The sequence below is a fragment of the Chiloscyllium plagiosum genome, unplaced genomic scaffold, assembly GCF_037043375.1.
Source record: "Chiloscyllium plagiosum isolate Xiang-an unplaced genomic scaffold, Cpla_swu_hap1 HiC_scaffold_33, whole genome shotgun sequence".
Taxonomy (NCBI): Eukaryota; Metazoa; Chordata; class Chondrichthyes; order Orectolobiformes; family Hemiscylliidae; genus Chiloscyllium; species Chiloscyllium plagiosum.
The window spans coordinates 2,889,404-2,906,906 of NW_028270171.1; the positions used below are offsets into that span (position 1 = coordinate 2,889,404).

The following is a 17,503-nucleotide window of genomic DNA, read 5'->3' on the forward strand; positions in this document are numbered from 1 at the left end:
AAAGTGATATTCATGCCACATAAATGCCAGCCTATCACCATCTCCAGCAAGACGCAACCTAACCACTTCCCCTTGACATTCAATGGCATTATCATCACTGAATTCCCCACTGTCAACATCCCATTGACCAGAAACTGAACTGGGCTAACCATATAAATACAGTGGCTACAAGGTAGTTAGTTGCTGGGAATACTGTGGCGAGTAACTCGCTTTCTGACTCCCAAAGCCTGTCTACCATCTACAAAAACACAAGTCAGGAGTGTGATGGAATAATTTCCACTTACCTGGATGAGTGCATCTCCAACAACAGTCAAGATGCTTCACACCATCCAAGACAAACCAGTCCATTTGATTAGCACCACACCTGCAACCATTCACTCCCTCCACCACCAGTGCTCAGTAGCAGCAGTGTGTACTAGCTACAAGATGCACTGCAGAAATTCAACGAGTGCTCCTCCAACAGCACTTTCCAAACTTGTGATCTCTCCCATCTAGAAGGAACAAGGGCAGCAGGTACATGGGAACATGACCAGCATTCCCTCTGTGTTTATGCAGCTGCTCCAAGGTTCCATACATGGCATTCTGTATCAACACATCAATCATGGCATTGACTTCTGCTTATGGACATTGTTGGCTTGTGTAATTGGACAGGGAATGAGAGGGAATGCTGTGCACATGCCCTTGCAAGTCCCCTTCTGCATCTTACACCATGAGGGCTTTATCTCATTCTGTCTAGGAGTTACCTTCTGTGGAGAAAGAATTACAGTCCAATCTCCTGCTTCATAACTCTGTCACAGCAATGCCCCTAATTCCTCCAGTATCTGAGCTAGGTTCAGGGACTTGCCATTCCAGTTTGGCGAAAGAAGGCTCTGTAGGTGATTGTAGTGTTATTGTCCAAGTGATATCTCAGGCATTCTGCCACAAGAGTGACCAGAAGCAGGAAATCTGTTGGACTCATCACGTCAGGGGCCAGGTACACATTGTAGCCACAGTCTCAGCTCTGTGCTGAGTGTGGTCTTAGACTGTACTGAACTTTGAGAAGGGACATTGTCCGGGTGATTTTGGAATTCACTCTATTTGAGAATGTTACTAATCCAACATAAATGTTGTGATCGAGTAGGAGTGAGACAGACAATACAATATATTCAACATGATAATGAAGAATTGGACAGCACACAGAGAGAGTTCCTATAATTCTTTATTATATATCTCTGTAAATGTCATTGCAGATTCACATGACTTTGTGAATAATGATGAGGCAGGAAGCTTCAGGCATTGATAGGAACAATATGAGTTGTGAGGCTGCAGGCTTTATTTACACAATATATCCTTGCTGACTATAGTCTCTGGTTTTCTTCCAGCACCACTAATCCAGAATCTGGTTTTCTCTGCTGATATAATGCAGGCTGCTTTGATTATAGATATTTAGCAAGAAGGATATTGTTACCAGGAGCAAGGAGCCCAAGGGATCTGTCACCCAGCAATCAGGTTTCAAGGGAGAGGATATGATGTTGGAATTGGTAATATATTGAGAGATGGTTCCCGCTGGTAGTGTGGCCTCTAAACTCTAACCCACACCCTCACCCCCAATTCAAAATGTAACCTCAAATCCCAGTCTCTGCTGTGATATTTCTCTGAATAAATTGCCTTTCTAACAAAGTGGAGTTTTCTGCAGAGTGGTGATCAGAGGAAGTAGACAAGTCTTGCCCGGCAGGACTCTAGGACAGCTTTACATTTCAACCTGTTTCCCCACTTTACATCAAGGCTTCAGCTAAGGGCATTCCTCATCCCTGGGCCTGAATATCTGTGAGTGGTCCCACCTTTCCTCATTCTGTCTCCCACTCTTGGCCATTGCCTGATGGTTTGCCCATCTCCCCATAGCCTCCCTCCCCAGCTGAGTGTCACATCTTTCTCTCGGCTAGTGCCAAGGTTCTGACAACTAGTGGGAGGCTTCCTGAATGATCTTCCTAACTGCCGGGCCTGGCATCAGCCTGTTATGAATCAAAAAGATTTTATTTCCAGGTGCAGGGGGACATGTGGTGGGAATGTCAAGTCTGTTAGTGAAATCACTCACAACTTTAGGGGAAGTTGGATCAGGCCAGACCTTTATTACTCAGCCAATCACTGTTCTTGTTAGGTCTGGAGCCTCTCCCTGAGCCATAGTTATCTGTTTGATTCAATTCGCCTGGTTCACAGATCACCTCAGAGAGCACTTGATGGTCAACCTATTGGTGTGGGACTGGAGTCACAGGCCCAGACTGCAGCTATTGATGGAAGGCATCCTTAAATCCCTAAACGGCATTAGTAAATCAATTTTTTACAACAAACAATAAAGACTGAGTTTGTATTCACAACATAGAGCTAGCAATTTCAGGATCATTAGTCCAGCAACATCACCTGAGCTAGACTCCCTCAGAGTCTCCTTCTGGGATCACAACTGAGCTTGTGAGCTGCTACATTTGAATTACCCACAACTTGTATTGTGGTGAAGAGGAATTGCCTTACCCCTTGTGAGCTTTCACAGCTCACTCTCAGTGACAGCTGAATCCTATCTCTCATTGACCTCCAGCTGTATGTCACCCCCTCAGACATTCTCAGGTAGGTTTCTCTTTTGTGAATCTACAGAGGAGTAAGCCTGGCTGAGAAGGGGCTGAGGTTAGGGTGTGGGGTCAGTGCCTGGGGTAGTGGGATCTAAGTGGGAGGTATAGTCAGGGTTGAGAGGATGTGATGGATGCAATTGAAGGGGAGTGGGATGATGGAGTACAGAGGAGCTCTAATGGTGGTCTCAACTTTGGGAGCTGGACTTTGTGTCAGTGCCAGTTTGCGGTCTCTTTAACATCAGTCCCGAAACAGCTTGCCTCCAGTCCAGCCAGGCTACATTGCTGACCATGACACCAAGTAAAGACCAGATGAATGATACTAATCAGTGCCCACCAGGTGAGGGAGTTGTGATACCAAGGCAGGGGAAGAGATTTTTTCCAATCCATTCAGATCAGAACCTGGAGTTGATGTTTAGGCTGGGCCTCTCAGATTCAGTCACTGTGATCCAGGTGCCAAGCCCAGGTAACATTATCCTGCTAATTGCAGATTTAACTTTTAATTGTATGTATTTTTTTTTAGCAATGGTTCCATAGGCAATGTGGCCTAGTATCTGTAATGATGTCTCCTGTTTCGTCTTCCTCGATGTCTCCTGGGCTTCGATCTCCCATAGCCACTGGGACGTTGTCTCCTGTTACTGAAATACTTGCCAAAGGCCTGTTTGAGGCCCACTTGCCTGGACAGACGCTCACATGGCTGAAACTCCTCACACTTCTCCCGGTTAATCTCATATGGAGACTTGAATCGGTCCCTTCTGCCGGAATACATCAGAAACAATTAGCTGTTTCATCAATCAAAATTCCATTTTGTGGAGAATTACACAGAGATGACAGATGCTGGCCACTGGTCCAACCCTGTGTTTCCGTACCATGTGAGCCTTCTCTATCGCACCCTGTTAACGTTTCTCTCTATTCCTTTCCTGTCATGTTATTATACACATCCCCTTAAGAACCTTAAAAAGTATGCCATTCAGACCCATCAACCCTGTCTGCCATTCAACAGGAGCAGAGTTGATCCAGCCCCTCAGTTCCAATTTCATGTTTGATTCCCACACCCCAAGTCCCTTTAACCAGTCCATTCAGTTCAGCTCGACCATTTCCTGTTGGGGATGGTGATGTCCACAATCTCCCCCCTCTGGATAAATGATGTTCTCCTGAATTCCTGATTGGTTTCATGAGTGACTGCCTCATGTTTATGGCCCCAGTTTTGTCTCCTTTACAAATTGAATCATTTTCATCATGTTTACTCTGTTGATATCTTTCAGCGTTTATTTAATTTATCAGATAACCTCTCGGTCCTCATTCTTTCTTGATTTGTACTTTGAGATCACATTGATCCAAGACTAGAGTTTATAAAACAGCATTTGGTAAAATGCTGGCATGATCTCCTGAGATTGTAAAGGAAGTTACACACCTGCCCCAGTGATTGGGAAGTCGCGGTTGTCTCATAAAGGAGTTTGCATCTCTTCTCCCGAGGAACAGAACTGCAGGATTGAAGATGAATGGAGTCAATTAATCAGAAAAGACACTGACTTTAGAAATGTAGCTACCTTCCATCAGTCCATCTGATAATTCTGTGTCACTCCCCGCATTGCCTATAACCATCCCCTTCCAGAGCACTCCCCCCAGAGTCAGCCACCTATCCCCCCGCCTCCCCTGTCTTTGGTGTCAGTCCCTCCAGGGTCACTCCCTCAGTTGCTGAACCCCACCTCCAGTGCCAGTCCCCCCCCCATTCTTACCCAGCGTTACTCCCACCAGGTCACTCCCCATTTCCCTCCACCCCCCAGGATTCATCCCCCATGTCACTGCAATGGTCTCTCCCTCCAGTGTGAGCCACCTTCTGATTTCACAATTTGATGAAGATCAATGTTTCCATAAAGGTCTGGTCACAAAGAGGCTGTTAGGAAAGTTTCACTTACGATCATCTATTTCATTGGATTCGGAGGAATCTGTGAGGGAAAATATCCATAATTAGCCAATTCAGCAAAGATCTACTAAATCAACAAACCTTAACTAATTACACCAGTAAACTGTAATGATTAAATCTGAATTTCTACAGCCAGGGAAAATGAAATACCACAAAGAATTGATAAAAATGAGAAATCCCTGGGATTTTAAACAATATCAATGAGAATGAATCCTGGTGTTGTAACAGGCATGTTTCAGTCAATAAGGTGTGTTCACATTGATATAGCCAATGGGCTAGCATTTTGCTCAAGGGTCCCTCCTAAAGGTGGTAGGACAGGTTAGCAGGGGGGTTAAGGCATCATACAGGACACGTATCTTTATCAGTCATAGCATAAATTATAAGAGCAATGAGGTTATGTTGGAGCTGGACAGAACTTTGGTGAAGCTACAGCAGGAGTATTGTGTACAGTTCTGGTCACCACACTGTCGGAAGGATGTGATTGTACTGGAGGGGGGGGCAGAGAAGATTCCCCAGGATGTTGCCTGGGATGGAGCATTACAGTGATGAAGACAGGCTGGATAAGCTCGATTTGTTTTCTTTAGAACAGAAGGGTGAGGAGGACCTGAGTAAGATTATGTAAGATTAAATGTGTAAGATTATGAGGGGCATGGACAGGCTGGATAGGAGCAGCTGTTCCTCTTAGTTAAAGAGGCATAATTTTAAAATGAAAAGCAGGAGGTTTAAAAGGGGATTTAAGGAAACCATTTCTCACCCAGAGGGTGGTGTGGAATGCACTGCCTGGGAGGGTGGGTTTGAAGCGGGAAACCTCACAACCTTTAAAAAGTCCTTGAATGAGCCACTTGTGGTATTGTAACACTCAAGATTATGGGCTTAGTGTGGGAAAGTGGGGCTAGTGTAGAGTTGAGAGTAGTTTTTGTTGGCACAGGCTCAATGGGCTTAAGGGATACTTCTGTACTGTCAGATGCTATGCATGGCTTCGAGATTTCACCCTCTTCTGTCTTTCACATTTCTGTTACTCAAATAGGAACTCCACAGCCGGAGATTGGAGAATTTGTCCGGACCATTGCCAGAATATTCAGATTTCCAAAATATTGGGATATTGCTGGAATATCCAAATTGCAGGAATATCAGGATTGTTGGAATATCAAGAGTACAGAGATATCCAGTTTGTAGGAGTTTCGAGATTGTTGGAATATCCAGAGTGCAGGAATATCCGGATTGCTGGAATTCTCAGATTGCCAATTCTCCTGAGTCCGGGACAATTTATTGTAGAAAAGGGCTTCCTGCAAAACACTCTTTTGCAAGAAACCTGTTTCTACAATAAATCGTCCTGGACTCTGGAGAATTTGGCAGAATCCCGTGGATTACATGATCTCCAAGAGGAATTTTGTATGTGCATGTTAACCACCTCTCCCCATTCATTAATAACATCAACACACTCATCTTATACTTGTCCAGCTCGCATTCCAAACATATTGCATTCTGCATATAACCAAGAGTTTTAATATTTCACATTCCCAACTCAATGGAAATGGTCTCTGTCTGTGTTTCACTTTCCTGACTCTCTCCTGAAAAAGCTCACTTGAGCACACTGTTCTGTTCACCCCCATGAGCTCAGTCCAATCACTGTAATAACTCTCCCAAGTGAACACTGTGGGTGCTCAGAGCCAGAGCCGGGAACTGTTTGGAAATCTCCGAAGGCATCTGGATGGGTATATGAATAGGAAGGGTTTAGAGGGATATGGGACAAATGCTGGCAAATGGTACTAGATTAATTTGGGATGTCTGGTTAGCATGGCCAAGTTGGACCAGAGGGCCTGTTTCTGTAATGTAAATTTAGATAACTTTATGAGAAAAAGAGAGAGAGAGGGTAAGAGGAGGGAGAGAGAATGGGAAAAGTGAGAAGGGGGGAAGGGTAGAGGAAAGGATCAGATCCCCAGGGACTAGACTGCAGCTTGGAGTGAATGGGGAGTCTGTATTTGAGCCAGATGTTGTCTATATCGGTCTCCGATCTCTCTCCTGTTGGACATACCTCTCATGTCCATTCCAATTTGGTGACATCAGCTCAGAGAATCTATAGAATAACTGATGAATAGTGGCTTCAGGATTAGAATGAAGGTGATTTTCTGTCATTTCAAATCTCACAGCTTGATCTCAGTTTCTGGGGGAGATCAGTTTAAGTTTGCTGTTCCCTAACTCAGTGCACACTCAACCTCTCCACTGGCCTGACTTTCTGATCATCTGGAACTAATTGCTGGTCAAACCACCAGCACCACAACAAGGTCCTTGTAATTTGTACAGGCTGTCACTTGTAAATTTGGAAATTACTTGGACATGGAAGTAACTAACCATGAAGCTTTAACTAATTACACTAACACTGGTCCTCTTTAAATTTCAGATAGATAGTCTCAGCTCACAGCAGCCAAGCCTGCCCAAAGTGAACGATGTGCATCTGTCTGGACCCTAGTCGTTGGTGAGGTATATGAGTCTGTTTCTTCGATGATGTTTTGGGATGAATGTTAAACGAATAATGGCCTCACAGACAGTGGACTGAGGGAATGTTTACATCTGCCTGAGATGGCACACAGCCCTTGGCTTCAGATGTTATCCATAAAATCTAACTCTAACATGTAGCACTTCCTCAGTAATGTCCTTCTGAAAGTGCGATCCTCCGTCAGTAATGTCCCTCAGACAGTGCGACACTCCTTCAGCACTGGCCCTCCGACAGTGCAGCACTCTCTCAACACTGATCCTCTAACAATATGGCACTCCCTCAGCACTGACCTTCCGACAGTGCAGCACTCTCTCAACACTGGGTTTGTTTGTCACAAGGTGCTTTGTTCTTCTAAGACAGAAATGAGGTTTTAAATACACATCCATCTAGGTCAGAGTTGGGAGTGAGACTCATTCTGCAAAGAGTTGTATTCTCAGGCTATACTTTTAACCCCAGCATTGAAACATCTCTACATTAAGCAACAATGTTCCATCAAACATTAAGATAAACTTTCTTGTCCTGAACATTTAGTTTTCAACGCTAAGCTATCTCTCTGTGAAATCCCCCTCAATATGTAGTTCGAGAGATTTGAAGGAAATTTGTTATTGTTAGACAGGAGTTCCTACCTGCAACACAGACAACTGCCAGAGCACAGAGACTGAGCAGAATCAGGATCCTCATCTTGTTCAGCACTTGGTCTGATTTTGTTTCCGTTACACCCACAAGATCAGCCAGAGTGTGTGTCTGAGGAACCCTGAGCTCAGGGACAGTTATAAGAGTCAGTTTATTTACAAAGTGATGACGAAGCTGATGATGATGGGTGTGGGCATTTTGGCAAAGAGTCACAGTAGGACAGAAGAGCTATTATGAAATCGGCAGCTGCTGCCAAACTTGCTCTCTTCAAGATTCTTTTCTTCAGAAAACGATTTGTTTCAGGTAACAAGAAGTCCTGAATTCACAGAATCCTGAAGGTGTGGGTTCCACTGGGTCAAGTTTTGGATTTGGGCACAGGGAAGGCATTGTCATTCCTGCAGACATTTGGGTTATTAGCAGTGATGTACAGAATGTCAACCTCACAACCTCTGGCTGTAATCTCAGTCGGGGAGTGTGGGAGGCTACAGCAGAGTCAGGGTGGGGAGGTCAGGGGAGTGGCAAGTGACACATTTTGGTGAATATGGGGCTAGCACTGAAAGTTAAACATTACCCTGAGCAAATCCATAACCAGTGAACTTGTATAACGCCTATCACAATTGCAGGAGCACCCGAGGCACTTTACAGTCAATGGTGTATTTTTGAAGTGTAATCATTTGTGCACTGTGGGAAATGTGAGGCATTTTTTTTACCAAAAGGTCCCACAAATAGCACTGAGTAAACGGGCAGGCTTTGTGGTGGGTCACTGAGTATTTAGCATTGTCCAGGACTGGAGAGAAGACCATAAGTTGCAGTTGCAGACCATTTAGCACATCAAGTCTGCTCTATCATTCAGTGAGGTTATGGCTGATCAGATAATCCTCAACCCCACTTTCTTGCCTTAACCCAATAACCTTTGGTTCACCTTCTAATCAAAAATCTGTCCTTCTCAGTCTTAAATATACTTAATACCCAGCCACGACAACCCTCTGTGGTAAAGAATTCCACAGACTCACTCTCCTCAGAGAGAAGGAATTCCTCCTCGTCTCTGTCATAAATGTGCAACCCCTTACTCTGAGATGATACCCTATGATCCTAGACTGTCCCACAAGGGAAAACAACCAGTCCACATCCACCCTGTCAAGCACCCTAAGAACCGTGTAAGTCTCAATAAGGTAATTGCTCATTCCCCTAAACTCTAGTGAGCACAAGCCCAGATTACTCAACCTTTTCTCATAAAATCCCTCCAAACGTGGAATCAGTCTGATGAATATTCTCTGAACTGCCTCCAATGCTAATCTTTTATCCATTGTTGAGGAGACCAGAATTGTTCATGGTATTCTAGGCAAGGTCTGATTATTGCCTTGAGTAGTTTTAGCAAAATCTCCATACTTTATACTCGATTCCTTTTGAAAGAAAGAACAACATTACGGAGATAAGGAGACACTTCTTCAGCCAGAGAGTGGCGAATCTATGGAATTCATTGCTACAGAAGGCTGTGGAGGCCTGGTCATTGAGTATATTTAAAACTAAGATAGATAGGTTCTTGATCATCAAGGGGACCAAGGGTTATAGGGGGAAAGCAAGAGATTGGGGTTGAGAAACTTATCAGCCATGATTGAATGGCAGTGCAGACACGATGGGCTGAATAATCTAACTTCTGCTTCTATGTCTTATCATCTTATAATATTCCATTCCAGGACTTGATTACGCTAGTGATCATTTACATTCACCAGAGAGAGACAACAGCTCTTCGGATTTAATAGCACTCCCTCAATACTGACCCTCCAACAGTACGGCACTCCCTCAATACTGACCCTCTGACAGTACGGCACTCCCTCAATACTGACCCTCCGACAGTGGTGCGCTCCCTCAGCACTGACCCTCTGACGGTGCTGTACTCCCTCAGTACTGACTCTCCGACAGTGTGGCACTCCCTCAGAACTGACCCTCTGAAGGTGCAGCACTGGTTTTATCTTTTTTACTGTTTTGGGGAACTGCTGTGTGCAAATTGGTTTCCAAATTACAAAGAGTGAATTTGAAAAGTAGTTAATTGGATGTAAAATACTTTGAGACATTCTGAGAGTGTGATCGGTACTACATAAATGCAAGTCCTATTTCCTTTGGATTCTCTGACACAATAGGGCATCCTAGTGTTCCATGTTTAGTTGGTTCATGTTGAATGCTTGGCATTCATGGTCCAATGAATTAGTTCAGCACACTGTGTCCGTTTAAACTACTTCACGTAAGAATGTTCCGTAATCCCAAACGATTTGAAAACATGTTTAAAAATGTTCACCACAAGTTCTCATCTGATAACATTCCCAAACAGAATAAACATCCTGGTATTCCATTCTGGGCTCAGGATCCATTATCGGGGTTAGATCTCTACAGGCAGTTACTAGTTACAAGTAGAAAACTCCTCCATGGCATCTTGAAATAGCTCAGTGTGGGGTACAGAAAGGTACAGTCCTGGTTTCCTACCCCTGGGACTTGCAGCAAGGCTCCAAGTCCAGCCTGCCTCCTGAGGAGCAGACTCGGTTTGCCTGGAGCAGGCTGAAATGAGTTTGAGTGAGATGAATCCACATCTTTTCAATGCATGGTCTCAATATGCAGAGAGTGAGAGACTGAAAGCTGGGAGGCAATTTCCCCAGGGGTAGGGAATCACAGGGTGCAGTGTCAGGATCAGGGGATGATCATTTTGGACTGACAAAGGGGACATTACTTCACTTCAGAATTCTCTCTTCCTCCACCTCTCCCCGCCCTTCCCTTCCTGGGGATTGTGGAGCCTCCACCACTGAAAATATTTAAGTCTGGGATTGTTGGATTCCTGATCTCTCAGGAAATTTTCGGAGATGGGGATTGGGTGAGAAAGTTAAAGACTGATCGTGTTGAATGGGGGATCGGCTTTGATGGGTAAATTTTGTTTACACTGAGAATGTAAATGAGAATTATCATTTCTGGAAATTCAGTTAGTGTCAGCTCAGATAATACACATTTTAGCATTTGCTGATATTTAGTAATTGGCATAAAGTCATAGAGAGCTGCAGCTCAGAAACAGGCCCTTCAACCCATCAAGTTTGCACCAGTCAAAACAACCACTGATCACTGGAGCATAGGAAGTTGAGAGAAGTTTATAAAATAATGAGGGATATTGATAGAGTTAATGGTAGTTGTCTTTTCCCTAGGTTGGAGGGTTTCAAGACGAGGGGGCATATTTTTATGGTGAGAGGGGAGACATTTGAAAAAGACATGGGCAAATTTTTTACATAGAGGGTGGTTCATGTGTGGAATGAATTTCCTGAGGAAGTGGTGGATGTGGGTACATTTACAACGTTTAAAAGAGATTTAGATAAGTTATTGTATAGGAAAGGTTTGGAGGGGTATGGGCCAGGAGCAGCCAAGTGGAACAAGTTTAGTTTGGAAGCAAATTCCTGCAGATGCTGGAATCTGTACTGAAAAACAACAAACACTGGAGATCTCAGCAGGTCGGACAGCATCCATGGAGAGAGAGCAAACTAACATTTCGTGTCCAGATGACTCTTCATCAGAATTTCAGCTTCAGCTCTGATGAGCAATCATGTAGACTTGAAATGTTAGCTTGCTCTCTCTCCATGGACGCTGTCTGAACCCGCTAGTTTAGTTTGGGATTATATTCAGTGTGGATTGGTTGGATTGAGGGTTCTGTTTTCTTTCTGTATGGCTATTCCTATCCCACTTCCCAGTACTTGGCCCATAGCATTCCCCTCCAAAATTTATGATCTCCTCACCATAACAGGATTTCTCTTGAGCTCTTAGCAGCCAACAAGACGCTTTATTTTTCTGAAGTGCAGTCATTGTCTTGAAGGGAGAGAGTGCACTCACCTTGTACACAGCAGGATCCCACAAGCACCTATGTGATCAATACCCGATCAGTGTGTGTTCACAAGTCGCTGCCTGAGGCATCTGGAGCAGGCTAATTGAAGATTCCCATTGGTCACCTGTGACTGTGGTAGATGATTGAAACAGTGGACCATTTACCCCAGAATAGAGAGGAAACAAAATCAAAGTCAAGAATTATGTCCTCAGCAATACATGGTCGCAATTGTCAGGAATGGCAGTTTTTTGTTATTCGTTCCCAAGATGTAGGTGTCTCTGGCTGGGTTAGCATTTATTCCCCATCACTTATTGCTCACAGGGTAGTGAAGGGTCAAAAGTTGAGGGTCCGGAGTCATATCTAGTCCAGACCGGGGAAGGATGGCAAATTTCCGTCCCGAGAGGACGTTGCTGAAGCAGGTGGGTTTTTATGACAGTGCAGCACTTCTGGTGCAGCAACTGTGACAGTGCTATATTTACATACATTGAGGCACGGGGAGGGTCTGTAATTGAATGGATCTCAATTTAACTTTGGCAGAAGGACCTCCAGATACCATTTACAGTGTAGCTACTGCAACTGTGCTGCGCAGCATTACGAGTCTGGCTTGATGGCTGAGGTCCTGCAGTAATGTTTCAATCTCCTGTTTCAGAGGTGAGGGGGTTCGCACTGATCCAAATTTAAATAATTCTAACAGAATGAATGGAAAGGACCTCATTAAAATTACAGAACTGTACAAATGTCTGTCCCTTTAAATTGTGCTCTACAATACATCAGACTTTCTTATCTGGCTGATTGCTAATTTTTCTGTTTAATGACTTCCTTCTATAATCAATGGAAACTTGGTTGAAAAGCATCCCTTTGATGTTCAGTTTCTTTGCCATCTCCTGTTTGTTGCAGGATCCCTGGAGGAAATGTTGTGTCTGAATCAAAGCTTTTTTTTCCATCTGCCAAAATGATGCAACATTAAAACATGTGGTTTGTTTTAATTTGCTAAATTCTGTCATTCCACAATGGCACGAATGGGAAAGCATTTGTTTAACTAACTCCAACTGTCATTCCACCCAGTCTGGATATTAATCCCTTAGTTTCAATCAGAATCCTTCCTCTTTGGAGGAATGTTCCTTTCAGTCTTTAACATAAATTACTTTAAAGGCAAGTAGTTAATCTTCAGAGGCTTCAAAGGAGTGATAGCTAGAATCTGACATCAGCTCACGTCAGGAAATACTCAGAGAGTCCACCAAAAACTTGCTCAAAGAGTTTGGTTTTGAGCAAGTTACAGACAGAAAGAGGTTAAGGGAGGGAATTCCAGAGTTCAAAATCAGGGGACTAAGGCACAGCCATTGGAGCGATGAGAATCAGATCCACAGGGTGGGGTGGGGGTGGGTGGGGGTGTGAGTGAGAGAATGTGACTCTTGCAAACCTCTCAACATCTCTGGACAGTCCTGAGTATTGACACACCAGATTGAATAAAGCACACCAGATGTCAATCCTACACTTGTGTTCCTGCAGTGAGTAACGCACTTCCTGACTCCCCAAAGCTTGTCCTCCATCTACAAGGCACAACTCAGGAGTGTGATGGGATACTTCCCACTTGCCTGGATGAGTGCAGCCCCAACAACGCTCAAGAAGCTCGACACCATCCAGGACAAAGCAGCTGCTTGTTTGGCACCACATCCACAAGCATCCACTCCCTTCACCACTGACCCTCAGTAGCAGCAGTGTGTACTGTTTACCAGGGCTCCTTCAACGGCACTTTCCAATTCACAACCACTTTTTCAAATGCACCCCTGGGCTTTGAGTGTTGCTATCTGGCGAGCATTTATAACCTTTCCCTAGCTGCCCTTGAAATGACTGGGTTAAATGGCCATGTCTTAGGCCAGTTAAGAGTCAGCCACATTGCTATGAGTCTGGATTCACTAGACCAAGTGAGGATGGCTGTTTTACTTTCATGAAGGGTATTAGTGAACCAGATAGGTTTTTCTCGAAAATTGACAGTGGTTTCATGGTCATCAGCGGATTCTTAGTTCTTAATTTTGAATTCAAATTCCACCATCTGCTGTGGCAGGGTTTGAGTCAGAGATCCCAGAACATTTGCTTAGTTTTTGGATTAATTGCCTAGCAATGATAACACTTGGCTATTGCCTGCATCTAGAAGAAGAAAAGGCAGCAGGTAGACAGGAACCCTCACACATAGACACATTGAAAATAGGACCAGCGGTAGGCCATTCGGCCCTTTGAGCCTGTTCCTGTATTCAATATGATCAAAGCTGATCATCCAAATCAGTCCCATGTTCCTGCTTTCTCTCCATACCCTTCAAACTCTTTAGCCCTAAGAACTATGTCTAACTCCTTGAAAATATTCAATGCTTTGGCCTCAACTGTTTTCTGTGACAGAGAATTCCACAGACTCCCCACTCTCTGAATGAAGACACTTCTCTTCATCTCAGTCCTAAATGATTCACCCTGTATCCTTACAGTGTGAACCTGGTTCTGGACTCCTCTTGTCATCTTCCTGAATTTACCCTGGCTGTCTTGTTAGAATTTTATACGTTTCTATGAGATTCCACTTCATTCTTCTAACCTCCAGTGAAACAGTTTTAATTGATCCAGTCTCTCTTAATACATCAGTTCTGCCAATCCAGGAATCAGTCTGGGAAACCTTTGATGCACTTCCTCCATAACCAAAACATCCAACATCCTTCCTCCGATAAGGAAATTGAAACTGCCTACAATATTCCAGGTATGGTCACACTGAGTTGTTGTGTAATTGCAGCAAGACATCTCTGCTCCTGTACTGGAATCCTCTAATTATGAAGGCCAACATTCCATTTGCCGTCTTCACTGCCCACTACACCTGCAGTGCTGTATAAGGACATCCAGGTCTCATTATACCTGTCTTTCCCAAGTTATCACCATTCAAGTTTCCATATCACCTGCAAGTTCCCCTCCAAGTCATTCACCATCCTGACTTGGAAATATATTGTCATTCCCTCATTTTTGCTGGGTTAAAATCCTGGAACTCCCTCCCTAATAGCAATGTGGGTGTCCCTACACCAAATAGACTCCAGTTGTTCAAGGCAACAGTTCACCACCACCTTCTCCAGGGCAACTAGGCACAGGCAATAAATGTTGGCCCAGCCAGACATGCCCGTGTCCCATGAATGAATTTTAAAATCTGTTGGTGATGCCATTGAATGTGGAGAGGTTAGATTCTCTCTAGTTAGAGATTGTCATTAAATACTGCATGTGTCCCCTTTCTCAGTTCTGCTTTTCTCTGGCTCTCATCAAATATTTCATCATATCCCCCAATTCCACAAATAAATTGCTATGATCATTCTTATAATTGAGAAAAATCCTCACTGGAACCACTAATTAGGAGGTGGTGTGGTTGGAACACATATGGGATGCCTTTGTATGTACTCACTGACTTGAGCTCTCTTTACTGGAAATGGTCTAATCTACTAAAACCAAGAGGACAAGGATATCCACACAAAATTTTCTTTAAAAGAGATGGGTTCAGTCTTGATGAATAATGATAGTCTTTTACTTCTTCCTTACTGTCTTGTTATGTAATCTTTGATATACATAATGGTGTCTTGTGAGTAAGTTCACCTCCTGAATACAAAAACAACTGAACAACTCAGCAATGTACTGAAAACAACAAATTCTAGAGATCACAGCGAGTCAGACAGCATCCATGAAGAGAGAGCAAACACACTAGTTAGCTCTCCCAGGAACTGTCCTTTAAATCCAGATGAATAGAGCAGATCTCGTGATGACAGTTAATCCTTTCAGGCACTAATTGCCTTAAACAACATCCTTCTCCCAATATGCCTCAGCTCCATCCATCCCTAACTTTACACAGTTACACTCCAGTCTCTTTCTTCCCGGTTGTTCCCAGGAATTTATTGTTGATATTACACATAGTCCTCTGTCCTCTGGTTTCAAGTCTTACCTTTTTTCATTTGGGCTGGTTTTAATACTTCTAGAGACCAATCGAAGAGGGGGTGGTGCTTCTTTTCAACTGATGGTGAACTTTGCACAGTCTATAATGACATCAGTGAACATTTATACACCTCACACAGTTTGGATGATTTATTTTTCACTATCCTGGCGTGCCTTAACCAAATGGTGAACATTGTGAACCAGCTGAGGCACACACTCTTTTTGCTGCTTAGGCTGATCTTTTATTTTCTACCCAGAGACGCTGTGACACACCTTTGATTTTTAATTTCCAACATTGTTCAGAAATGTTATGACACACCTCTGGACTTTAACTTGGGCCTCCTGGCTCAGAAGCAAGGATACTACTTGGTCCCATTCTCTCATTGCCTTCTCTCACACACATAAGCCCTTCCTGATGAAGGGAAATGTTGATTCTCCTACTCCTTGGATATTGCCTGACCTGCTGTGCTTTTCCAGAACAACACTCTCGACTTCTCTCACACACACCAACTTTCAATTTTACTGAGCAAACACCCCAACTGAACAGCTGAGACTTGGAGATACCTGTGTGGTTATGTACTTTAAATGCATTCAAGGTCCAGTTCCCTTTCCCAAAGCTCAGAGTTGTTTTTATTCATTCACAATGTGTGGGTTTCAATGGTTAGGCCAGCATTTATTGCCTATCCCTCGTTGCCCAGAGAGTACTTAAGAGTCTGAGTCACATGTAGGCCAGACAAGATAAGGAGGATAGATTTTTGGGCGCACAGTGGCTCAGTGGTTAGCTCTGTTGCCTCATGGTTCCAGTGACCCGGATTCAATTCCAGCCTCAGGTGATTGTCTCTTGGAATTTGCACATTCTCCGTGTGTCTGCATAGGTTTTGTCGGGGTGCACAGGTTTCCTCCCAGAGTTGTGCAGGTTAAGTGCATTGGCTATGCTAAATTGCCTGTAGTGTCCAGAAATGTGCAGGCTAGGTGGATTATCCATGGTAAAAACAAGGACTGCAGATGCTGGAAACCAGATTCTAGATTAGAGTGGTGCTGGAAAAGCACAGCAGTACAGGCAGCATCTGAGGAACAGGAAAATTGACATTTCGGAATAGAGCCTTTATTCCTGATGAAGGGCTTTTGCCCGAAACGTCGATTTTCCTGCTCCTTGGATGCTGCCTGAACTGATGTGCTTTTCCAGCACCACTCTAATCTAGGATTAGCCATGGGAAATGCATGGTTACAGGGATAGGGTATGGGGGTGGGACTGGTTGGTACGCTGTTCGGAAGGTCAGTGTGGACTCGAATGGCCTGCTTCCACACTGAGAAGATTCTATGATCCTCTTCCCTTAAATGATGTTAGTGAACCAGGTGGGTTTTTAACAACAATTGACAATGGTTATTATATCCTCTTCATTCCAGGTTCTTACAGAATCCAAATTCCACCATTCCTGGGATTCAAACTCAGCTCCCCAGAACATTAGCTGTGTTTCTGGATCAATAGTCTGGCGATAATACCACTAAGCTGCCACCTCCATTTAATTTTGATTATTGGATTGAAACGTGCCTTCTTTGATTTTTTCAAAAATGCCGAGCAACCTAAAGCCTTTCAGAATTCACAAGTTTAAGCTCAGAGTTGAATAGCATTAAGTTAGTGGGCACTTGTGTTGTGGGACTATCCCATTAGATCTTATCATGTGGTTAGTCAGTATGCAAACATTTACGTAATTTTAATGAACATGGTGTTGAGTGGGAGTCGGTTCCATTCCTGTGTTTAATACAAGCCGGGATTTTGTGGTTCTGACAGCTCCTCGTGATTTTGGAGCTTGTGTGTTTTCCATTCCTCCTGACGGTCTAACAATCTCTTGTCTGTTTCTGGCTCTGTAGCTGAGGCAGTTCATGCTTCCTGTTCTGTTTATTTTGGGAGTTGTGTGGGATGAATGGGGCTAATAAATCAGATCATTAACTTATCATTGACAGTGTTCAGCAATATGTAACAAAATGATACGTTTTAGATTGAGAAACAGAGACACATTCTTGAGTGTATCCCATTCCTTTCCTCTTTA

At 43.8% G+C, this 17,503-nt stretch overlaps 1 protein-coding gene across 2 annotated transcripts; it reads right to left on the reverse strand.

Moving 5' to 3' along the window:
- Nucleotides 1-1,182: 1,182 nt before the first annotated feature.
- On the reverse strand, nucleotides 1,183-7,770 carry mgp (matrix Gla protein). Of its 2 annotated transcripts, none has more exons than XM_043679453.2 (4): nucleotides 7,648-7,770; nucleotides 4,517-4,546; nucleotides 4,012-4,081; nucleotides 1,183-3,352 (listed from the first exon to the last, which is right to left on the reverse strand). In XM_043679453.2, the coding sequence occupies exons 1-4, from the start codon at nucleotides 7,700-7,702 to the stop codon at nucleotides 3,145-3,147; spliced, it is 363 nt and encodes a 120-aa protein (XP_043535388.1). In that variant the 5' UTR covers nucleotides 7,703-7,770; the 3' UTR covers nucleotides 1,183-3,144. The 2 variants fall into 2 exon arrangements, with proteins under 2 accessions (XP_043535388.1, XP_087834328.1); XM_087978202.1 differs by having other exon boundaries at nucleotides 1,183-3,355.
- Nucleotides 7,771-17,503: the final 9,733 nt, after the last annotated feature.

Bases quoted from the DNA above. Each gene is read 5' to 3' on its own strand.
- mgp (XM_087978202.1), bottom strand. From the start codon at position 7,702: ATGAGGATCCTGATTCTGCTCAGTCTCTGTGCTCTGGCAGTTGTCTGT. The intron at 4,082-4,516 runs GTAAGTGAAACT...TCAATCCTGCAG, and splicing joins ATCCAATGAAATAGATGATC to TTCTGTTCCTCGGGAGAAGA. The intron at 3,356-4,011 runs GTGTGTAACTTC...GATGTATTCCGG, and splicing joins CTTCCCAATCACTGGGGCAG to CAGAAGGGACCGATTCAAGT.